The sequence below is a fragment of the Nilaparvata lugens genome, chromosome 11, assembly GCF_014356525.2.
Source record: "Nilaparvata lugens isolate BPH chromosome 11, ASM1435652v1, whole genome shotgun sequence".
Taxonomy (NCBI): domain Eukaryota; kingdom Metazoa; phylum Arthropoda; class Insecta; order Hemiptera; family Delphacidae; genus Nilaparvata; species Nilaparvata lugens.
In genome coordinates this window covers 13,163,723-13,189,682 of record NC_052514.1, presented here as the reverse complement: position 1 = coordinate 13,189,682, position 25,960 = coordinate 13,163,723, and the positions used below count along the sequence as shown (strand labels likewise).

General features: G+C 33.7%; 2 protein-coding genes across 4 annotated transcripts in view; both read left to right on the top strand.

The window, feature by feature from the left end:
- The first annotated feature begins 2,687 nt into the window (after positions 1 to 2,687).
- LOC111045999 lies at positions 2,688 to 8,154 on the top strand. Its single transcript, XM_039437618.1, has 3 exons — positions 2,688 to 2,860; positions 4,790 to 4,925; positions 5,408 to 8,154. Exons 2-3 carry the CDS (start codon positions 4,790 to 4,792, stop codon positions 5,719 to 5,721), a joined length of 450 nt encoding a protein of 149 aa, XP_039293552.1. The 5' UTR covers positions 2,688 to 2,860; the 3' UTR covers positions 5,722 to 8,154.
- A 599-nt stretch (positions 8,155 to 8,753) lies between these two features.
- The window catches only part of LOC111058381, a 35,728-nt gene continuing 18,521 nt past the window's right edge, over positions 8,754 to 25,960 (top strand). For 2 of the 3 annotated variants that reach the window (XR_005572463.1, XM_039437616.1), the window contains exons 1-6: positions 8,754 to 8,892; positions 9,571 to 9,609; positions 17,621 to 17,873; positions 19,624 to 20,457; positions 21,977 to 22,733; positions 23,347 to 23,485. Coding sequence is in view for 2 of the 3 variants with exons in the window: in XM_039437616.1 (XP_039293550.1) it covers positions 17,649 to 17,873; positions 19,624 to 20,457; positions 21,977 to 22,733; positions 23,347 to 23,485 (1,955 nt within the window). In the remaining variant the exon portion in view is untranslated. Of the gene's footprint in view, positions 8,893 to 9,570; positions 9,610 to 9,871; positions 10,072 to 17,620; positions 17,874 to 19,623; positions 20,458 to 21,976; positions 22,734 to 23,346; positions 23,486 to 25,960 lie in introns of those variants that run through there. The other variant, XM_039437617.1, reaches the window with a different exon arrangement.

Below are 25,960 nucleotides of genomic sequence, written 5' to 3'. Positions count from 1 at the left end.
CAGCTGCATTTCCCCAAACGCCGTCTCCTTCCGACAAGGTTTACAAGAATCAACAATAGGCGGAGGAGAAATTGGTTCATTTGAACGGAACAGGGTAATTGCAGGTAGGCCTCGAGCAAGTTCCTCCAGTTCGAAATGGTTGCTTGAAGAGGAAGTATTGCAGAAATTCGATTTCAATCCTAGAACGAGTACGAGAGCAGTTGCAAAGCAAATCAATTCAAGTGCTTCTTCTGTGTGGCGTGTACTAAACAAGGAAAGACTTCACCCCTTCCGCTTTCAAAAAGTTACTCATTGGTTGAACGCGACTATGAGCCAAGAGTAAACTGTGCCGTTGGTTTCTTCAGCAAGACATTATCCAACCAAATTTTCTAGAAAATGTGTTATTTACCGATGAGTCCAGCTTTACAAGAGAAGGAATCTTCAACTCTCGCAACAGTCACGTCTGGGCCTTAGACAATCCTCATGAGGTCAAAGTGCGTGGTTATCAGCATAGATTTTCGCTGAATGTTTGGACGGGTATCTTAGGTAATCGCGTGATTGGACCATACATTCTTCCTAATCGTCTGAATTCTCCCACGTACATTACTTTTTAAGAGACATACTACCAGAACTTTTGGAAGATGTGCCTCTTGCAAACAGATATAATATTTGGTTTCAACATGATGGTGCCCCTGCTCATTTCGGAAATGTTGTTACGGACTTCTGAACATGACCTATCGTCAGCGGTGGATGGGCGGGGTGGACCAGTACCGTGGCCCGCACGTTCACCTGACCTCAACCCTTTAGATTTTTTTTTCTGGGGCCATATGAAAGACCTTGTTTACAGCACGCCAGTAGAAAACGAAGAAGACCTTGTGGCAAGAGTGGTTGCTGCAGCAGGTGCCATTCAAGATGATGAAAATGCTTTTATAGCAGTTCGACGGTCCATGATTGAAAGGTGCAGACTCTGTAAAATGGACGGTTTTCGAGATATTCGCCATCAAAAATTTAAAATGGCCGCCATTTTGAAAAATTTCAACGAAAATTTTTTTTTATTTTTTATAGTTGAGTCTTTATAGCATAAATATTCATGCCAAATTTCAGATCAATACAACATTTCGTTCTTGAGATAAAAATTTTTAAGTGAAAAAAACAAAATGGCAGCTATAAGGATAACCGCTGAGTTTTGGACACTTCAAATATGACATTTGTAGTATCCTAGCATCCAGGTACAATACCCTAAAATTCTCGACACTACTTCTGAAACACCCTGTATATCAACCAATTATCCTCATATATTTCTTGCCATTGTTTCTGATTGCATCTAAAGCTTCACTGACAATACATAATACACAAAATTTATCAAAATGTGTAACATAGCAACAATACATGAAATAAGTAGGTAGTAAAAATGCAGTTTTAATATTGAACTGATAGTGTATCATTGAGAAAGCAATGAGTGGTATTGTTATCATTCCTGATGTTTCTATTGGCTATCAATATCCTATATTATTAAACGAGCAATTTCTGTATATATGTTTAGATGTATATAATTATAATATATTATATGTATGTGACCGGATCTCGAAAACAGCTCTAACGATTCTCACGAAATTTGGAACATAGTAGGTTTATGATATAAAAATTCGATTGCACTATATCTCATCCCTGGGAAAACTCGCTGAAGGACATGAAAAGGATAATTCATTCTTGGAAAACAGATGATAATTTCGTCGTCTGTATATAACAGAAGATGCGTGTGCCTGTGTGGGAGATCAACTGTGTAATCAATCAGCTTACCGTATCTCGCGAGAAATCTAGACAAATTAATAGACTCGATCAAAATAATCTGATTTGTTGACATGACATGGTATATCATAATATTCAAAGTTAATCATTATTTTACAGTTTTAAGTGATTAGTGAGTGTTATTTTGTTATTCAATTTGGTTTGTAAACAATCTAAATTAGAACTTTTCTGTTTTCAAATATTTGGACTGAGAATTGATTGAAGTGAATGGAACATAACCTCTTTTTGGACCATTTATAGTGTATAAATCAAAATTTGGGGGAAGAAACAGTTTTGGGCTGTGCCTGTTAGTCCTTCCCCAATCATTTTAAAGAATTGTGTTATGTTTATAAATAAATAACGAGTGAAGCACTGTGCCCCGATATTTGAAGTGATATGATGATTGCAGGGTGAATTGGATGGTTCATGTGATCTTATAGTAGAGAGAAAAGTTGCATTTTGTGAAAGTGTTGACATTAAGCAGGGAAACAATACAGGATTCGAATCAATTGACAAATTCATCCTATTAACGAGCACTGTTTTATTGTCATTCTATTTAAAAACGCCAGGACATGCATGATAAACATGCATAGTTCCAATTTCATAAGTACTTCTGTATTTCTCAAATAATACTATTCACCATTAAATAAATAATATCATTAATAATAATACCATTCACCATATTTGAATTTTCTATTTCAACCACTTGACAATTGGCAGTCAGATTAATAAGTTGTAGTGGGGAGTGTAGTGATGTAGTATTAGGATAAATTTACATTTTTGATCAGAAAAATAATTATTCTAATCTACTTAATGAACATATATTTCCAGAGCTATAAATTTCTGAGTCTGTATGTTGACGTAGCAATGAAATGCTTGTTCCCAAACTCTGCTCTCATTTGATCATAGTACCACTGTTTGTATATGAGCAGTGTTGTGATGTGAATATATTTGCAGATGGCGACAGTTGCAGTAGATAGCAGCCAAGAACCAGCGCCAGAGTGCAGCACTGCATTCGCTCCAACCGATAATGACTTCAGCCAACAACATTATTTAATCCCTGGCTACAATCTAATATTCATCAAAGAAGAAGGTAAGATAAAATAAGGTGTCTTGTTAATCATATCAAAGAAATTAATGTATTTGACAACACATACTTAAATCTAATAATACATTTTACAAAGAATTCTGGACTTCCAAGGCACGATAATTAACTAGTGATAGAACTGCAAAACTATTATTGAAAATAAGTTTCAGAATTCTGTGATATCCAAAATACTATTGGTCTAATAGCCCTATATAAAACTTTTTTTGGAAATTGGTTTTATTTATTCTATTCAATAATAAAATAGAATTATAGTTATGCATTAACATGAAAGATTAAAATTGTCTGTTAAGAATTGATCAGGGTGATACTAAATTTGAAGACATTCAATTATCAGGGTTTAATTATTGTATTCTTAAACAATTCATTGAAAATATGAATAATTTCTTGATACGAGCTCATCAATATGCTGTTTTAATATGTATTCAATTAATGAAAAAATATGAATTTTGAAGAGTCCGGTATGATTGTGAATCCTTTGGCTTGAGATGAAGATAAAATAATGGGATTGCAGATTTCTCCTTTCACTGGTATGATGGAAATTCAAATTAGATGACTATTATGAAAATGAAATCTTCAAATGAAACATTTCATGAAATGGAATAAAAAATATTCAATTGATATTTCCAATGTTTGTTGGAAACTTTTTAGGATTATTTTAATCCCATATGAATCGAGGGAAATCCTAGAATACTATTAATCTCGCTGCTGTAATATAAATACATTTATGTGATGTTTAATCTGAAGAATAGAATTATGATTGTTACTTCCATATCAATGAAGTCAGCAATTGATGTAATAATTTCTAGTGTATTAATTCTGTGTAAAAATGTGTATAGTTTAGTAAGTTTCATGGTAATTTTTAGGCTTAGTTAGTTGATTTGCTAAACTAATTTGCAAATGTTGTATGAATGGATAGTGTGTTTGTGAGACTATAAAATAGTTTTTAAAACGAATAATTTACTGTCAAACAGTCAAATTATTGCAGCTAATTTAACTTTTTGTCAAGACTGTACTAGTTAGTGTAGGAGCACACCTTACAGCTTTATTTACTAAAAATAAATTTAGAGTACAGTAATTGAAAATTATTATTAGAAGACAGTCGCTTCCTCTAAAATCGAAGATATTATGCTTCTCATATAAATATTCAACAGTTGAAACACTTGATCAATAATCACTTATTCGACACTTAATCAATCTGCTAGATAAATTCCAACCACTATGAATTTTATCTGTGTAACCGATTTTTTACTGTTTCAAAAATAAAAACAGCAATCTCTATAGATCCTTTTATTGACTTGAAATATTGTTAAGTATATTTTGAAAACAAAATCAACAATATATAAACCCTTTTTGACTCAAATGATGAACTCCTAGGGAGAAGTAATGTTATAAAATTTGTAAAAAATTCATTTTGTGAAAGTGTTGACATTAAGCAGGGAAACAATACAGGATTCGAATCAATTGACAAATTCATCCTATTAACGAGCACTGTTTTATTGTCATTCTATTTAAAAACGCCAGGACATGCATGATAAACATGCATAGTTCCAATTTCATAAGTACTTCTGTATTTCTCAAATAATACTATTCACCATTAAATAAATAATATCATTAATAATAATAATACCATTCACCATATTTGAATTTTCTATTTCAACCACTTGACAATTGGCAGTCAGATTAATAAGTTTGTAGTGGGGAGTGTAGTGATGTAGTATTAGGATAAATTTACATTTTTTGATCAGAAAAATAATTATTCTAATCTACTTAATGAACATATATTTCCAGAGCTATAAATTTCTGAGTCTGTATGTTGACGTAGCAATGAAATGCTTGTTCCCAAACTCTGCTCTCATTTGATCATAGTACCACTGTTTGTATATGAGCAGTGTTGTGATGTGAATATATTTGCAGATGGCGACAGTTGCAGTAGATAGCAGCCAAGAACCAGCGCCAGAGTGCAGCACTGCATTCGCTCCAACCGATAATGACTTCAGCCAACAACATTATTTAATCCCTGGCTACAATCTAATATTCATCAAAGAAGAAGGTAAGATAAAATAAGGTGTCTTGTTAATCATATCAAAGAAATTAATGTATTTGACAACACATACTTGAATCAAATAAGCTTTCAAATTGAACTGAGAAACACTGTTCAAGAATAATTATTATTAAACGAAAACAAATTAAATGCTGTAATTCACCACGAAGACTTCTTTCTGCTACTGCAAATATTGACAACAGGGTAAACAGCCAGATGGAAATTCGATGCGCGCTACTATTCAAAAAGTATCTGTCAGCCTGGGAATCGAACCCAGTACCTACTAATTGCCGGTCAGGAATGCTTATCCTTAAACCAAACTGACAATCTCTGGATAGCTGCGCACATTTTATACGAAGCCATATATACAGCCAGCCAGTCTACAGATGGAAATTACTGATATATTGCAATTATTCAAATTTATTTTCCATTAGTTCAAGAATAGTTTGTTGTATATTTTCTCAAGTAATGTTGTATGTTTATTTTTGTAGATTCCCAAGATTTAGAAGACATTTCAGAAGTTGACTTTGGCGCAGTGAAGAGTGAAGCAGAGATGTGGCCTTCTATCAGCGACACTGCCAATGCAACAGAAGTGGGTGGACTGGATGCACATTCAATCCCTCCAGTGGAAAAGTGCACTGAGCCAACTGTAGCTGGCAAAGAGACCAAGCTCTACAGCTGTGCTGACTGCAGCTATAAAAGTCCATGGATTTCTGCTTTGAAGACACACATTAGAACACACACTGGGAAAAACCATTTAGTTGCGAATTTTGTGACTACAAATGTGCTCAATCAGGTGGTTTGAAGAGTCATATCAGACTGAAACACACTGGGGAAAAAGCCTGTGTGAAGAAATAATTCTGAGATAAATGTTACTTAATGTGCTGATTCATGTACTTATAAGGCACATAATATTAGAACGCACACCGTTGAAAAATAATTGTATAATAGTTCTATTGACATTGTTTTGTTTTGCTATTGAGATTTGTGTGATTGGTGTCAGATTCTCGTGCGCTTAATCATTTATTGTAACTTAATTGAGTAAATTTCAATTCAGTACATTTTTTTGTACTGACGAGGATGACATGAAGGTTTAGCACTTAGCAGATTGAAACATCAATTGGGATTAATGAGTGCAATTTTATGCAAGTTGAGTCTATGTCTTTATCCATCTGCCAGATTTACTTTTCTCTCCTCATATTAACTTATCCAGAAATATTAATCTGCAGAAATCAAAGCAACAAGTTGGTGAGTTTCTAATGCTTTATCCTTGAAACTTGGTCTTGCAAGGAGCTCTCCCACTCTCGTTAAATGAAAAGAATATTCATGCCTCTTCAATTGTAAATTCGTAAAATTCAAAGCAATCTACACATAATATTTTTCCAAATTTATTTGCAGTTTTATTCGTTTACAATATGAATTTCTGCATTGTTACAATGAATCTACATATATTCAATTATATAAATCACAAATTTATAAAATACATAATAAGACACTAAATAAGTTTAGTAACTATTATAAAGCTACTATTGTTTCATTTGAATCCAATCGTGTCGTTGGAGTTGGATCCAAGGGAGGAAAGCGGTAAAAAAATTAAAAACATCAAAAGTCATCCATCTAAAAACTCGAGAACCGAGAAATAAGCTCTATTTGTCAATACTTTGAGATATTCTTATTGAATTGAAATTTTGAATTAAAAACTTAAGTTTCGCTTGGAAAATTGTAAGTACATAATATAGTACCTTGTCTTCTATGGGAGAACATACGGTAGGCTACCTGATATTCTAAGACACCAATGAGCCTCACAACTGTTATATGTCAGCCAAGTCCGCCAGTTTATAGTGTTCTTGTGGAATTATGTTTAATCTGAATGGTCATTCCCAGACTCACTGTCATATGTAAAGTGTTTAGTTGTAGAGTGCTAGTAAATCGATAATTATCCATTCAATCTTACAACCCAGAAAGATTGTCTTGTTGGGAGATTCATACATGAATCAAGGTTCATCTGATTTATAAAATTAATTTTTAGCTCATTGAATTTAAGCATTGAGTAATAATTATTAGACTGATAGACATGTGTCAAGTATTCAGTTATGAATGTATTCCAATTAAATCACTTGGCAGTGTTTGGAAAATGATAAATGTTTTCTGGATGCTGACTGGTTCACTGTTGCCAACTACAAAATTCTCACCCACTGACTCAAATTATCTATCATCTTTCTCAATTGAATGTCATTTTCATTGCAATGTTTATTTATCTCCATGACTGAGTTCAGTATTAGTGTAAAGCAGATGGAAAGTGTAAGCTACCTGCAATATTGACAATGTAATCCCTAGAACAACAATTGATACAATTGTCTAGAAAATGTGTGGAAACGATGCTAGATTCTTTCTTCTCTCTCTGAAAAGTGGGTTTAATGAGAATTATCATCCATTCATTGATTATGTTGACAAATTAATATTATTAATCACCCGAGAAATGTTCTTCTTCATTTGTACATCATGTACTAGTTTATTCAGGACTGAATGTCAGAGGTTGTCTGGTATAGCTCAGCTGGTAGAGCTGCCTCCTCAAATGTGAAAAGATCCATTCTGATGATCCCATCTTCATGACAATTAAATTTTCATTAAATTACCACCTCTTCAACAACAAAACGACAATATTGACTTTGCAAAACCCTTTGAACTGCTATGCTCCATATGATGAAGTTATTGTTGTTAATATGGCTGCGTTGATTAATTCAAAAAGCCTCATGGCATATTATAGATTTTATCACTTATTTAGAATAAGATGGGATACAAGTTGAGAGGGACTAATTGATTTTACTTTATGGACTGTTGAGAGTTCAATCCTTATGAATACTGTATAAATTTTGTATTGTATCACAAACAGTTTTAATTCACTAGAGATTCATTATATTAATATTATTTAGATTAGCCTATCAATAGTTTTTAGCAATCTATTGTGAGAGAAACTTCTTGTTAATCTTTGAGGAATATTCTATACATTTCTCCTGCCTTCCATCATTATTTACTCCAATTTAGCAACTTGCAATAAATTCTCGAAATAGTCCTAGCGTACAATTTTTGATATTTCTAGCTTCTAGGTGTGGAACTCCTATTCCCCCACGGGTATCTGTGGTTATATTTCTATAATGTGTATCTTTTTGTATAATTTAACTTATACTCTAACTACTGTTGAAAGAACAAAAATAATAAAGAAAAATCAAACATTGAATCTCTGGTCCCCAACCCCCACCGAGCACGCTCCTCCCTCGTACCGCTATCGTACCGCCCTCGTACCACCATCGAACCACAGTCGGACCGCCCACGCACCCATCATGAACGTTACGGAAGATGTTAGATCTTCTCGCGTTCCCCGGTCGAACCATTGTTGCACGCCGGTCGATCATCAATCGCTCTGCTGGAGTGACGTTCGGTTGCGGAGCAGAGCGAGAGTCTGTACGCACCTATAGATGTGGCTATGGCTATAGACAATAACAGAATATTGATAACATTGAAAAAATGCTATCATTTTATATTTTGATCGATTGGGAATTTGCTTGAGTATCGAGCTGAAAAGATCGATTAAGAGATAGATCGATACTGAGAGCATAAAAAAAATTCTGTGCCGATTTTCAGCATTATTCAAATTAATTAAGATACCAATTAAGCATTATTCAAATGAAAAAAAGCAAGTGATATGAAGTCAAAACCAGGCCTAGTCATATCAAATAGATTGTATATAACGTGATAACAGATTTCAACAATATCTATCGAGAAAAATTTTATTAAGACGAAAAACTTTTATCGATAACTTTGTATATCGACATTTTTGACAGATGAAATGATACTCTTGAATCGACTTGACGACTTTTTCAAAAGAGAAAGAGAAGCATTATTTTTAATCTCGACCATTTTATTTAATTCAAATTTTATCAAATTTAATTATAATTCATTTTGATAATAATAAAAGGTATGTTTCATTTTATTTCTTTTTAATGTAGTTTACTACAATGTAAATTCTGTTTATATTACAAATCAGCCGAGAAATACAGCATGACTTTAAGGTTATCTTGGTAAATAGAAAACTAATTAATTAATTAATCACGAATAAAATATTGACATTCAACTTTAATCAGAGCAATATTTATTAAATTACTGAAATTTGCTCAAATTTTGATAACCATAAATATTAAGTACATTTTCTATCAGTAAATTCAGCTTATGACTAAAGTTGCTTAGCTTTGACTTTAGGATTTGAACGCTAATAAACAGGATTGAATTAAATTCTGTGTGAAGTTTAAATGCAAAATAAAATTTCCAACAAATATTATTTAAACTTCTATTTTCAGAAATCTTTGGTTGGCTTGTTCATTTTATAAAAGCTTATTGTACTGTACTCTGTAGGTAGATTAAAAACTAACCTAAAATGTTGGAATACAGTATGATAATATTATAGTGATAAAAGCCTAAAATTACTCTTCGATGATCAAACACTCGTTAACTAAACGATCATTATCTTGTTAAATAAATAAAAGAGCTTTTATAATTATTTACTTTACGATTTGATGTTGGTAGTTTAGAGCTCAAAATAGCATTTTAACTTTGTTTAGAATATTTTAACATGTTTCAACAATATTTTTTGTTGCAGAAGGCTGAGCATTGTATGATGAACTAGTTGATACAACAGGTAACTTGAAGATTTTATTGTATATATTTTTTAAACTTATTCATCAGTTTCTTAGCTTATATAAAATTTCTAGCATATATCTTAGTAACTAATAATATAAGCTCAATCAATCAAATAGTTCTTAGGCTCCCCAGTTCTTATTTATAATTGCATTCAAACAATATAAGTAGTGTCATAAAATAATAATTCACAATAATCAATAGAGAAAGTCTTCGACTGCACTTTAGTATATGGGCCGCGGAATCTAGCATTCTTCTTTATAGAATTTGTGCTAATTGAAATTAAATATCTTTTAAATTCATTTTTGGAATTCGCACCATCCTTCTCTCTGATATTAATTGGTAGCTGGTTGAAGAACTTAGCTCCCATGTAGGAGGGACGTTTTTCAAAGAATTGTCTCCTATGTTGTTGAAGTCTATACGTTCTTCTTGAGCGTGTATTATATTGATGATTGACATACAGGTAGACTTAATTTTTAAATTTTAGAGTCAGAATACATTTTATTATATAGAGTCCATAAACGGTCAAGATGTTGAGGCTCAATAAAACTTGAATATTCTCTACTAAGTCTTGTAATCAAGCAGTCATTACATCAGTAATAGCCTAAATTAATGATTCAAACATTTATCTTTGTCACAAGTGCAAAATTTGAAAAACCCAATCAGACCTCTGTTATCTTTCCTATCACATCTTAAACTCTCCAGAGAGACAACTGTACAAGAATATATATTTGAATACATTTATGACTCAATTACAGTTTCTTCCTGTTGAACATTATCTCTGATAATGTATTAGGCTATAATTTTTCTAAATTATCCACTGTGATATGGATTTATTATTCGGTATGCAACTTTAAAACCAATTGTGAGTATCTATTATTATCAATCACTGATAATTCTAATTATTATTTTTTGAATGAGTTAATTTAAAATGAGGATATTCTTGTGACTTGTTTGTTTTTGTTACCTACATTAAGTTAATTATCCTATCAAAATTTATGTTTTTATACTTTAAACTTAATATTTTAACTCGATATTTATCCTTATTTCAGCTTCTGTTTTATCTTTCATTTCTGTTTTAAATTTTACTTCTGTTTCTTTTTTTATCTTTTGCTGATTTTGGTGTTTATTTTGTGTTGATATTTGGTTAGCCTATATATTTATAATACACGTTTAAATTATCATAGAATAGTCCAACGAATTGTGATGATTAGGCCTATTATGACGTACTATTTCAATAATCGTCTACTAGTTGAAAAGTATCATAGGATTCAGCACCAAATAATAATTTCTATATCATTTTCTAGTATAATAAATGAATATAGTTTAATAAATATCAACTAAAGCTATTTCTGTTTTAATAATTATTATTCAAATTTTAAAATGTGGATCATATTGTTGGCAATGGAAATTGTATCAGCCTAAATGAATAATTGACATTGAAGAATCAATGTACTAAAAAGAGTAATTTTAATAATCAATCAACCGATTTCTATTCATATCAACCTACTGTACATTATTTGAATTACTGAACTCAAATTTTAAAAGAAACTGTTCCAAAAAGTAAACTAGGCCTATGTGAATAGCCTATTCCCCACAAAGCATGATAAAGTCTGAATAATTCAGACTTTATAATTATTATAAATAGTGGAATAAGTTGAATAAAATCAGCTAGTTAATAAACTCTAATGAATATCAGATATTATTTAGGTCAGTGTTAAAAATGAAACTGAAAAACAAAAGATATGCAGCTCGAGGTTGATCTTTAGGTACTAGATGTCCAGCGTTCCTCACAAGGACTTCACTCGAATTACCCACAACTTTATAATCTCCCAATAAATCAACCCCATTTTTCCATATCACCCTATCAGCCCTCCTGTAATCTTCTACCAGTTTCCACTTCATATTTTGTTGGCAATTAACGATTAAGGGATAAGCACATATAATATCGAACTGTTCGTTATAGAAAGTTATCCGATAGTGATCTAAGAGTTCAGCAATGTATGGGATCACTGATTTCATAAAATCTTGCTTCAAGTTTCGAATCACTGATAATTCTAATTATTATTTTTTGAATGAGTTAATTTAAAATGAGGATATTCTTGTGACTTGTTTGTTTTTGTTACCTACATTAAGTTAATTATCCTATCAAAATTTATGTTTTTATACTTTAAACTTAATATTTTAACTCGATATTTATCCTTATTTCAGCTTCTGTTTTATCTTTCATTTCTGTTTTAAATTTTACTTCTGTTTCTTTTTTTATCTTTAGCTGATTTTGGTGTTAATTTTGTGTTGATATTTGGTTAGCCTATATATTTATAATACACGTTTAAATTATCATAGAATAGTCCAACGAATTGGGATGATTAGGCCTATTATGACGTACTATTTCAATAATCGTCTACTAGTTGAAAAGTATCATAGGATTCAGCACCAAATAATAATTTCTATATCATTTTCTAGTATAATAAATGAATATAGTTTAATAAATATCAACTAAAGCTATTTCTGTTTTAATAATTATTATTCAAATTTTAAAATGTGGATCATATTGTTGGCAATGGAAATTGTATCAGCCTAAATGAATAATTGACATTGAAGAATCAATGTACTAAAAAGAGTAATTTTAATAATCAATCAACCGATTTCTATTCATATCAACCTACTGTACATTACTTGAATTACTGAACTCAAATTTTAAAAGAAACTGTTCCAAAAAGTAAACTAGGCCTATGTGAATAGCCTATTCCCCACAAAGCATGATAAAGTCTGAATAATTCAGACTTTATAATTATTATAAATAGTAGAATAAGTTGAATAAAATCAGCTAGTTAATAAACTCTAATTAATATCAGATATTATTTAGGTCAGTGTTAAAAATGAAACTGAAAAACAAAAGATATGCAGCTCGAGGTTGATCTTTAGGTACTAGATGTCCAGCGTTCCTCACAAGGACTTCACTCGAATTACCCACAACTTTATAATCTCCCAATAAATCAACCCCATTTTTCCATATCACCCTATCAGCCCTCCTGTAATCTTCTACCAGTTTCCACTTCATATTTTGTTGGCAATTAACGATTAAGGGATAAGCACATATAATATCGAACTGTTCGTTATAGAAAGATATCCGATAGTGATCTAAGAGTTCAGCAATGTATGGGATCACTGATTTCATAAAATCTTGCTTCAAGTTTCGAATCACTTCTATTCCGTCACTAAATTCCCTGTTACCCACTTGTACAGCGTCCCGAAAAACTGCAGAGTTGACAAATTTCTCGTGGTCGATTGTCCAAGTAGTTTCGTGTTCGTTGGAGTAGTTGAAATACTCTTTAATTCCCGTCGGCATGTATGATACCCCAGATTCAGAATACCCTGCAAACAGTGCCTTGAATAATTCTGTAGCTCTGTTGTGATCATTCTCATTGATTTTCTTGACTATTTCGTTCTTGTATTCTTGGAACAAAGATTTTCCCTTGGAGTCAACCATATCAATTTACAGGTAATCACTATACTTCATCATGTTTACAGGATCGGTCAACCCGTTTCCTATCATCAAACCTTGCAGGTTGACCTTGAAAATATTGTTAACCTCAGCGTTTTTCCGGTGAATAGCGTGGGCTAACGAAGGTGCATACTTTCCCCTATAAGATTCACCCGCGATGAATATTTTGTTGGCCCTAAGGTTTGGGAAAAATCGGAAAAAATGTGAAACAACCCTGTACAAATGTTCACCGATTATTGTCTGCCTTTGAGTGTAACCGTTAGCGTTGGTGAAACTAAACCCCGATCCTACAGGGTTATCAATGTACAGCATATTACTCAACTTATGCCATGAGTGTTCTCTAGGAAACAATTCATGTTTCAACATAATATATGGTCCATGTTCTAGAAGTAAACCACAGATTCCGGACTTACCCGGGCCCCCTTGAAGCCAAACTGTAACGGGAGCTTGCTCCCAAAAATTACTAATTTTGATAAACCAGAAAAATATGTTTGAGTTGCAGTGTTTGTCAACTGAAAAAAAACCTGAATGACTTTCGATACTAAAGTTGTTCAATAATGGTTTCACAAGTGATAGTTTCCGAGCGTGGTCGAGATGGCCCTGTTCTATTAGTGGAGTAAGGTACAGTTTACTTGTGCCATTTGACAAGTCTCGTTTGGTTTTTGGAATTGAGCTATCAACAAAAATAATCAGATGTAAAGCCAGGATAAACTACAAATGTTTAAATATTGAGTCATTGTATACAGAAGATACTACACTTGAAAGATACTGTTTGGGTGGAAATCAAAGACACTGATTGAGAAATGTGTTTTGAAGAGACAGTGTTATTATTAAAATCAGAGATAGTGCTCAAAATACAGTTCTTACATTGACACTGTTCGTAAAACACTGGACAATTTGAGACTGGTTTGCACACAAACTTGAAGACTCTGAAGGTCAGTGTTCAAAAGATACACTGTTTGAAAGAATCTGTTTTTGAAAAAAATCAAACACTGTTTGGAAGAAACTATTCTTGATTAAAATCAAATTAACCATATCTAAATTCAGTGTTTTTGAGATTTTTGAGAAACACTACCATTTTGTAAAAATCACTGCTTTTCTTCATCTATATATATAAAAGCGAAATGTCACTCACTCACTCACTGACTGACTGACTCACTCACTCACTCACTCGCATAACTAAAAATCTACCGGACCAAAAACGTTCAAATTTGGTAGGTATGTTAAGTTGGCCCTTTAGAGGCGCACTAAGAAATCTTTTGGCAATATTTCAACTCTAAGGGTTGTTTTTAAGGGTTTAAAGTTCGTCTTTTAGCATGTATATTCTTTTTCTCCCAATCTCTTAATTATAATTGAAATTTCCATATCATATATCATATGTTACTATAGAACTATAATCTAGATAGAGTACCTCTTCGAAACAGTTGTTAACTGGCAACTAAATTAATAATTTTGTCAGGTTGGCATTAAGTTGAGTTGACTTTGTTAGGTTGGCACCAAGTTGAAGATTTAAATGCATTTATCGCGGAAAAATTGATTGGTCACTGCTACTTCAATCCTGGGAATGTTATATTACTAGCAGTGAGGCTCGCTTCGCTCGCCATATCCGTTTAGCCAGCCGTTTAGTCTGGACCCCCGACTGGATTGTCCTAACATTATGATAAAAATGCCCAAATGAAAAATGCAGGCGAGCGAAGCGAGCCTGCTGATCTCATTCTTGGACGATCCAGTCGGGGGTCCAGGGGGCGGAGCCCCCTGGCTAGACGGATATGGCGAGCGAAGCGAGCCTGACGGCTAGTTCATAATAAATGTTTCCATCAAAGGGCACACTCAACTCCATCACTGCCAATAAGTAAACTGATGACGTCAGAAAGAAAAATAATTGGAGATTCAGAGTAAAATTCGATTTAGTTAACAAAATTTAATGAATATTATCAACAGCTCTCCGTAAGTCGCATTTCATTACTTTGATTCTGTATCTATCCAATTATTGGTGGCAACACATACTGAGATGAATTGGGACAAGTTATTGTTAATTAAAGTAGTTAAAGTGAACATTAAATTAGAATAAAATAGTTTTGAAAATTGATGATATTTGAAAATGAATGAAACATTATTATTTACGCATGAATTCGTCATGGTTGTCCTTGTCAATAATCTTCCATTGGAGACGTTACAGAACGTGACGCCTCGAACTTTTCTAGTCAAAATATTATTTGTTTATGCAATGTAATAGAATATGATGTAGACACAATATATTGTCTACTAAGAATGTGATGTAGACACAATATGTCTACTACGATAACTAGAAATTACAACATAAATTGTGCTTTTTATTTCATTGTAACCTTCAACCTTTTAATTATGACCTTCCAATCTGTTACTGTTTATAATATATTGGAGAAGAGCGGTTTTGGGCTAAGCCTGTTGCTTTCTCCCAGTCTCATTCATTCTTCACACTTAAGTACAAGATAACCATATAAAAGTTAGTCCATGCAATAACTAAAAACAATCTCATACACTCTAACCGAAACATGGTCCGAACTGACCTAAACCGAAACATCCGGTCTCACAGACTGGGTCTTGCTTAAAGTGTTATATTTGATATATTTTCTACTAAATATGAATTTAAATATTTTTCATTGCTAAATTTCAATAATAGTAAAGTATAATATAGATTTCAGTTGCAAATTAAGTGATGGAAGAATAGAGAAAAATTTGGAAACATTGATATGTAATAAATGTATGATGTTGGATGTAAGAAAACACACAATACAAAAATCCGTGTAAGATACTATCATTTAATACTCAGAACAATAATCATGGAGAAATATTTTATCAATATAGGATTTATAGCAAAACTGAAAGGTAATCATTGAAAATAATAATGTTTTTCATTGTTATCAAGAAACTTGTTTGAGCAGACGTTTTCAGCCTCCAGTTATTTTATTAGCAATAAAAGTTCATAAATAACTATAGTGGTCGGAATCATCTATTTCGTCAAGTGAATATTTATTTTGTGACACTTCATTGTGAAGTATCGTATTGATACAAGTTCCAAAGGCTGGGGCTTGTATGGTTGATAACTCATCCTTTGTCATCAATTTTCCTAAACCAACGTTTTATAAATTACAAAAATTAGTTTGTCAAATAAAACATGTCAATAAAATATCGAAATAATGAAGAGAAAAACATTAGAAAAATAATTGAATGCTCAAAATATCTGTTAATCGAAGCATCCGGTATTCTAGACCGGTATAGTATATTTCGCACCTAGAGCAGAAAATGAGATTTTTCCAGCTCGAAATCGGTTTTCAAGTCCGAGGCCGTAGGCCGAGGACTAGAAAAGATTGAGAGCTGGAAAAACATTTTTGCCCGTGGTGCGAACGATATTTTTCGCCACACTACAGGTATTGCTGACAAAATAAATAAAGAATACAAAATAAAGAATACTCGTTAAGCTATCGTACCTATCTCTTGATTTTAGTGGTAGAAGATTTGCAGTCAGGATTTCAGATTCTTTTAAAATTTCACTTGGAATACCACAGTCATCTTCAAGCATTTTTGAAAATTCGGAATGCACTAATCAACAATAAATAATTGAATAAAACTGGTTGCGAAGCGAATTAGTTTGATTCGAAACTGGAACTAAAATCATGGCGACTTCAGCTTATTATGAAAGTGGACACTCGCCCGATCTAGCGGATGACTTATTAATAATAATTAGCGCGTTGTTTCCAGCCATAAGCGGCTGGAAAGAGACAACTTTCTGGCCTAGACCGGAAAAGAAACCCTTTTCTGACGTCGTCTGCAAACAAGGTCTTTCAGATCTACGTAGGGACTGGAAAACAGCTGCTTTCTGTGCAGTGTGGCGAAAAAAAATAAACGTTATCCGAAAGATCCGGTAGCTGAGACCGGTACGTTTTCAATAGATTGATGTTTAGTTGATAACCGTGAGTTGGGGACTGACGAGCATTGTTGGAGAATGTTGAGGAATAGTGGGGGAGAAGGTATTAGATTGGGCAGCAATTTTTGATTCACAATTTTGCCACTATCGAGAAAATAATTTTGCCTCTGGTCTCACAGACCGGTGTTTCGGTTAAAGTGTTAAAGCTTGTATTTTTTTTCTTTAGGGCTATTTTTAAATATAAATCCGAGTACCTTTTTAAAATTATTTCAAGACTTGACGAAACAATTATTGCATTTACATTGAAAAAATACATTGAAAAAAATATTTCAAGACTTGACCGAAACATGTCGTGACGAAATAATTGAAAAGGGTAGGCCTACTCAGATTTATATTTTTATTTAGATTTAAAGCTTATATTATGTTTGATTGTTTATGTATTATGAAGCAATTCTCTTATAACAGTTTTCAGTTGTGTCTGTTTCAACCGGCTTTCAAAAATCCTTTCTCCTTGGAGTGTGCGAATGGTGACTATATCATGTTTTAGTTTGTTGTGTTTATAGTTTGGTTTCCATTAATTTTCTTGCATTTTCACAGGCTTCCGTCTTACCTGGCTCCCTAGAGTATGCAAAATAGTGAGAATACTCTGTGGTGTTTGGTGTGCAATGTATTCCTAATCAACCGCAACGAGGCTGACAAGCATTTCTGCTCCACTTATCACCAGCAACGTGTCGATTATCTGCTTTATATGAAAAGGAACCTCAGCCGATCGTCAGACAAGGCCGCCGCATCTGATGAAAGGAGACCGAAGATCCACGAAGTTTATAGAACACCGCACGATTATTTTCAGGTGCGATAAATCAAATTACATGTGTAGGCTAGCTGGCTTAGTATAAAATTAGCGCTACTATCCAGACATCATTCAAAATATGGTGTAATTGGTTATAGTCTATACAATGGCATCAAGTTTACTCAAGCTAACGTTGTGTTTTGTCTATTTATGAGAATAAACGAATACTTAACAGTGGCCATTGTTAAGTAAGTACTTGATGCCATTAAGCCAGATCAAGTACTAAAAAAGTTAATTCGTATTGCTTTTGTTGGTGGGGAGTCCCTTGCGGGAAGGTCCCACCGCATGAATATATCATTTAAGTCGTCAATGGGCCTTACGACTGTCATACTTCAGCCGGGACCGACAGTTTAACGTGCTCATCCGATAAGACGGGAGTGATCTGGTTAAAAAACTTTTGGTAATGGGAGGGTTTGAACCCGGGATCTCTATGCTGCTAAGCAAGCACTTTATCCACTAGACCACGGATCACTCCGGACCAAGTACTAACTCAAGTTAAACTCAAGATGAATATGCAGCGCAGAGAAATGGATGGAGATCAGCCAATGAGTAATAGAGTCATAGGTAGAAGCACAGTTGCCGATTTTTCGATTAGACTCAGTCGACTCAGTGCTTCCAGACAGGAAACATCGTTTTTGTGTGTATCAGGTGCACAGAAAAACTCACTATAGTGAGGTCCACATTATAATGGCAGTGTATGATTGACAATACTGTTGCTGTCCTTTTCAATCATACAACAAAACAGATAGCACTATCTCTCTCTCGCTTTGCAATGTTGTCTATTTGTTAGAATATTTTATATTTACTTTTGACAGTGACTGTACAAAACTGAACAAAAATTCTCAGCCGCTATTTTTTTTCTTCATTCTATCAAAATACTTGAGTACACAAGTCGTATAATTGATTTAAAATGTATTTTTGAAACGATGAAATAATTTTTAAACATTACCGTATGAGAAACATAAATTAAAATACCTGAGATGACATTTTAAAAGTTGATAACTAACCATCCTAGACTTCATCCATGCTTCAGTTAGTCTACCCGTATAGGTTAGACCTACTCGTACCGGTATAAATAATATTGAAATGTTATTTCAGAATTAATCCATTGAAATTACTTATTTTTAAATAGGATTTCTATTTTTCTATCATTTTAAAAAGGAATTGGAATAGAATACCTACCAAATAACTAAATTTCTGTTGTTTTGAAATTCAGATCGTTGTATCACAGCTTTTTAAATTAGCCGCCATTTCAGATTTGTATAAAAATAAAAATCTGATCTCAGTTCTGTTATGGAAGCAAATTTTTGAATCAAATTATGAAAAGATATATTTTCTTGATTAATTTGGCATTAAATTGATTATTTTATCAAGGAAATGATAATTACCATTGGATTAAATTTAATGGGATGAATTGAGTAACAGCTGTGTACAGTCAGTGGCAAAATGGAGAGAATTGGCAACGTTTTTCTCCTATCTTTCTTCACTGCCATTATAACCTGGATCTCACTATAGAAATTGAAGTGCGCTGGCCGGTTTATAACGGCAACATCGCGCCGCTGTATCCCTACCTTTCTCTGCTGCGCATGTCCCTCCAAGTCGAAAGTATTGTTTTATACAACTGCGCGTAAAAATAGCTATTTATGTTAAGAGCGTAATGCGCGACTTTATCGCTCGCGCAAAACAGTTATCATGCGACGCGAAGCGGAGAATTTAGGTGAAATAAAAACACAATAATTTTTCATTACAGGGTGAGCGTAACATGACCACTTCTGAGCAGCATGAAAGGTGGTCACAGAAAAACGATTTTCCTGGACCTACATCGGTTGACGATGGTGGGGAAGGAACAAATTCGAAGAAGAAACGACCCAGACACAGACCAAACCGCCATCATTCCAACGAATCACAGAGACAAACTTCAAAACCGGGGTTTGATGACAAGAGATTGTCAAAATCGACCCACAGAGGTGACCCAGACTTTGACAGGCAACCTGACCGATCGTCAAGTAGAAATAGAACAGACTTTGACAGGCAATCTAATAGAGATGACCCAAACTTTGACCGACAATCAGTTATTAGTGACAACAGCGTGTTATCCAGACCATCAGTTTGGGGGAGGGATACACATAATATTAACCCAGGGATAAATACAAGTGACTACTGGGGTAGTAGTTGCATCGAAAATGGACCTAGGGCTGATTCTGTGAGTTCTGCATCATGGTCTGTAAGGGATCGAAACCAGGGAGACAGGTACAAAGATGATAGAAATATGAGGGATAGAGACCAAAGAGATAGGAGTGTAGGGGACAGAAATACGGGTTATGATAACACGGTTGGTAAATCCAGTTTTGATGGGACGAGGGATTATGAGAATAGGGAGGAGGTTGAGAGGAGGAATAGAGGGGGAAGTGTGTGGTATGTAAGTGACGGAAGAGGTTATGATGGGACAACGGGTGGAGGGGAGGCTTCTAGAAACCATGGATCACAATTGGTGCAACAAGGACAGCAGACTATGCATCCTGGGCAACAAGGACAGCAGGCTATGCAACCTGTGCAGCAAATTATGCAACCAGTGCAGCAAGTTGTGAGTGTAATTTATTATTTAAGTTTGAAAGTGATTTTAGTGTTATATTTGGTTATTGTGAGAGGCACAGAGGTGCGGAACAGGCAGTAATGCCTAACCGTGAAAGGAAGAAGAAGAAGAAGATTTATTAATTCATTTCAATCAGAAACCTCAACGATGCCTTGGAGAAATTTATTTGAAATAAGCTTCTTACTTCAATATTATGATTGATATATTGATTTAGTAGGCTTATTATTTTTATTGTTCATGATCTTTCACTTTAGCAATTTTACTGTTCTTCAGAGGAAGAATTTTTTTTGCAAAGGCACATTCTTCACCAAAGATACAAACTGCTACTATAGAACATTGATATTATCACTAGATACAATTCAACCTTATGGGAATCCTCAATATCTTCCGAAGTTCAAGAAGTTTCTGAAATGTGCTTTTAAATTTTCATTGTTCATGAAACGTTCAAACGTTCATTGGATTTGACATTATTTTGTTGAAAGGTTAGGCTACATTTTCCCTAGAAATAATAAATCAATCAATACTTATGTTTGTCATTAGTATTGGCAATAACTAATACATATATTTTGAGGTCCACGTTATAATGGCAATGGAGAAAGATAGGAGAACAGCGTTGCCGGTACCTGCCACTCCTTCTATAGAAAATAGCTGTTACCGGTACTCATGTAGGTAGGCTAATACTCACTGTTCATTCTTGTTGAAAAATCGATTTTATTTTATTTTCCAAGAAATTATATTTTCAATGATTCAATAAGTTTCTATAATACTGATTAATTATTCTGTTGATAATATTTCTGCATTGTTCAAAAACGAGCTGGCTATGTTGCAGAGCTAGAAAAAGATAGCGCTATCTGCTTTTTCGAATTATAAAGAAGGATAGCAACATAAATGTTGATAAAATTCTGCCATTATAACGTGGACCGGTGTAACTCACAATAGACATTGTCAGATGAACCCCATAACCAAACCCTTGAACACAAACGAATGAAAACTCCAAATCTGCTTCTGTGAAGCATCAAGTAATTTCAACAATTCATTGTTAAGTAGAAAATTGTTGATATTAATTGCAATTCTCTCAATATTAATTATTCAAAATCATAGTAATTCAAGTTCATACTTTTGAATTTTGGTAGCATTTATTACTAGTCAATAAAACGAATATTACAAGTCAACTAACTATACTTATGATAATTTTAGCAGCAGTTAATGAAAATATTTATTCAATTATTTATTAAATTATTTTATTTAAATATTCATCTATTTTATTTTATTATAAATTATAAAATATTTATTTTCACAGAACACAATTCATGTAAATGATTGGGGAAGGACCAACAGGCACAGCCCAAAACTGTTCCTTCCCCAAATTTAGATTTGTACACTATAGTCCAAAAAGTAGGTTATGTTTCATACACTTTTGAATTCAAGTCTAATATTGATTGATAGTGTGCTTAATTGGTAATGATTGTGAGTTATTATTGAATAAATTGTTCTTTTTTTAATTGAACAGGTTCCACAGACACAACCACAAACAGGAATGCAACCAGTGAATCAGTTGCAATTTGTGCAACAACAGCTGCAGTCTGTTCAAAATAACATTCAACTCGTTCAACAGCAGGTGCAACACATTGCTCAACAAGGCGTGCAACACATACAACAACCTGTGCAATTGTTACAACAGCCTATGCAACAGATGCAACAACCTGTGCAGTTGTTGCAACAACCTGTGCAACAGATGCAACAACCTGTGCAATTGTTGCAACAACCTGTGCAACTGATGCAACCTGTGCAGTTGTTGCAACAGCATGTGCAACATATGCAACAACCTGTGCAAATGTTGCAACAACCCATGCAATCGCTGCAGCAACCTATGCAAGTGCTGCAACAAGGTGTTCAACAACCAGTGCAATTGTTGCAACAGCCTGTGCAACAAAACGTGCAGCCAATACAACATGGCGTTCAACAAGCTGTGCAACAACCCATGCAAATTTTACGACGACCACATCCTCAAGGCTCACCTGTTAAAACCGTAGTGCAGATGTTTCGAGAAGCAAAACATACCAAGAGGCATGATGATGCCAGAAAACCTCAATCGGGTGAAACTACAAAATCCCCCAGTAAGAAGTCCGCTAACCAGTCTCCTACCAAAGACCAAGAGGCTGTTAAAAGACGGACGAAAAACTTTCTGGGCAACACATATTTTGGCAGAGACAGACCTCACATGGATGTGCCTGAAAATTGTGACTCTATCTATGTCCGCAATGAAGGTGAGTGCTGCTCATGACAAATTGTTTTCATCAATGTTGAGATTCACTTAGAGTTTAGGCTGGCCACTAACGGTAGGACATGCATGATAAACATCACACACACACAAACACACTTCATGCATGTTTTGTCATCAGCGAGAGGTTTCTAACATAGAATAAACAACCACTAAAAATAAATAAACCACTGAATATTATAATTATACCAGGTGATCTTTTCATGTGGTTTGTTATAATAATGATAATTGTAAGTTTTCGGTAGTGATGAGGTGATTTTTTAATGGGGTTTCATGACTGATTAGATGATTTTTCAGTGAGTCGTTAGGTGATATTTATTTATTTATTTATACATTGACACACGATATCATTCTCAACTATGAATGATTGGGAAAAGAACAACATGCTTAAAGCCCATAACTGTTCCTTTCCCAAATTTAGATAGAAATTGTCCAAAAATAGGTTTTGTTTACACTTCACGATTTTTGGCGAATTGGAGTCAAATATATATATTAACTAGGAATTTTGAATTTAGTAAAGTTGAAGAGCAAATCAAATTAGCAAATTTATAAGTATTTAGGCGATTTTTATGACTCAAATTTATGACATTTTGTTATAGAGGCGTACGAAATGGATGAAGAAGACCTGAAAAAAGTATTTTCTATGTTTGGAGAAGTTGTATCCATCACAATACCCAGCAGAAAAAAGCAGCAGAAGAGTAAGCGTCCGCTATCAATGATTGTCACATTCAAAAACCGGTAAGAAAATTCAAATTATTCAGAAATGTAAGCTCTGGGAATGCTTCAGCACTATTTATACATACCGGGTGTCCCACGAAGAGGTTTACACGTTTAATTTCATATTACGTGCCCATTCATGCACCAAATTTCTCTAAAATTCACGCAGTTTACAAAGTAGGTTCTGAAAATATTCTGGGAAAATTTCAACTCCCTAACCTTCATAGAAAGAAAATGGCGGCATATTGATAAACGATACTTTGAAAACATTAAAAAGGTGTTTTTGGTTTTATAAAATATTTTTATTGTTGCACTTTAGGGCAATATAACTTTTGAATAAAACAACTATAACAAGGCCTAATAAAAAACCTTAAAAGTCCAAAATTATTGAAATTGAAACCCATCCACAGTAACACACTGATAACAGCGTATAAGAAATGATTCGTAAGCTCTTACTAAGAAACTCCGCGGTATCCGGAGAAGTTACTCTTATATTGATCAGTTCCACATCATTATTGAATTTATGGGTATAAACTTTCTCCTTCAAGTAACCTCATTAAAAGAAGTCACAAACAGTTAAATCTGGTGATCGGGGTGACCAATCTAAAAAATCACTTCCACGACCAAGAAGTTTGTCATTCAGTAATTGCTTAACATGATTTGCGAAATGAGGTGGAGCACCATCTTGTTGGGAGATTGCTTGATCAATTTCTGGTACCATTAAGTGAGGCAATACTACTGCAACGTAGTAAACAAATAAGATAATAACTCATGAAAGTAGTAAGCAAATTGGTAAAATTTTCAATATGCCGCCACTTTGTTTCTACGAAGGTTAGGGAGCTGAAATCTTCCCAGAATATTTTCAGAACCTACTTTGTAAACTGTGTAAAATTTGAAAAATTGGGTGCAAGAATTGGCACGTAATATAAAATTAAACGTGTAAACTTCTTCGTGGGACACCCGGTATAATATATAGATTGGATAATATACAAATCATATGCATGCTTGGAAAAGTGCCAACAGGCTCAGAGCCCGAAAGTAAAAAGTATATTCTTATGGAATTTGGTTGGTAGGGAAGGTCCCTCCCTTGTGCGAAGGTCTCACCTGGCCTCAATATATTCTTATATAATGGATGATTTTGCACCAACCTATGATGTTTTTCACCACTCTAAATTTAATTGTATTACTACTGCACCTGCTCTAGAACATGAGTTTCCCATAGTTGAGTAGGTTAATTTCCGAAAAAATGCAATTTATTTATATTTGTAGTAAATTTCATATATTGTATTTTTGAATATTATGTACATTTTATCGATTGGATTGCTTATTTTTGTATTAATGGAAATAAAATTTATTATTATTATTACCGTATTTATTATTAATGGGGTTTACCATTATCCTACTTCAGCTGGGACCGCCTATCAAACGTGCCCATCCGATAATACTTTTCTTTGTAAATGTTGGAAAAACTCATGCAGATAAAATACCTAAATATGACAACAACCAGTCCTCATTTCAATTTGAATACAAGAAAGACAACTCAAGATTGAATGACTCATTTTCATTAAGACCTGTAAATGAAACTGAAGTAAAAACGCAATACTTAGTCTAAAGAATAACACCAGTCCGGGTATTGACGGTATCAAAAGTAAAACTTAAAGGAAATAGCCGACTTTGTCTCTAAACCACTCACTTTTATTGTAAATAGATGTTTTAAGGAGGGTATTTTTCCATCTTTATTTAAAATAGCCAAGATAAAACCTCTCTTAAGTCAGGTGATAAGAAGCTACCGGAAAACTATAGACCAATTAGTATGGTGAGTTCATTAACTAAAATAATGGAGAAGCTAATAAAAAGACAATAAATTGTGGAATTCTTAGAGTCACATAAGATAATTGAAGATCATCAATTTGGATTTCAAAATAATAAGAGTACTAACGATGCTTTAATTCAGTTCTCGAACGCTGTGGCAGATCATTTAAATAAAGGAAAGAAAACTCTTGCTATCTTTATTGATTTGGCCAAGGCCTATGATACAGTATCTCATGAGCGCCTATTATGTAAACTAGAAAGGGTTGGAATCAGAGGAACTACATTAAAATTATTTGATAGTTACCTTTCACGTAGGGCACAGATTCTAACTATTAATGACTCAGTTAGTGAAGTTATCAATGACTCTCCTACTGGCTACAGCCTACCTCAAGGTACAGTCTTATCACCAATCCTATTTTTGCTGTATGTAAATGAATTGTTGAAATTGGATCTGAGCGGGGGCGAGGTGTTTTCTTTTGCAGATGATACTGTTCTCTTGTTTTGCGGTGAAACATGGCACCAAGTGTATGGAGCCGCCTCAAGAGGCATCTCCTTACTAAAGAAATGGCTGGATATGAACTCACTAAGTTTGAATATTGAAAAAACAAAATATATTGCATTTTCAAGAAATATAACTGGCCAGGAAGATACGGCATGTAAACTGAAATTGCATATTAATTGTAA

Excerpts from the sequence above, each read along its gene's own strand:
- LOC111045999 (XM_039437618.1), top strand. The coding sequence starts at position 4,790 with ATGGCGACAGTTGCAGTAGATAGCAGCCAAGAACCAGCGCCAGAGTGC. Across the intron at positions 4,926-5,407 it reads AATATTCATCAAAGAAGAAG|ATTCCCAAGATTTAGAAGAC; the intron begins GTAAGATAAAAT and ends TTATTTTTGTAG.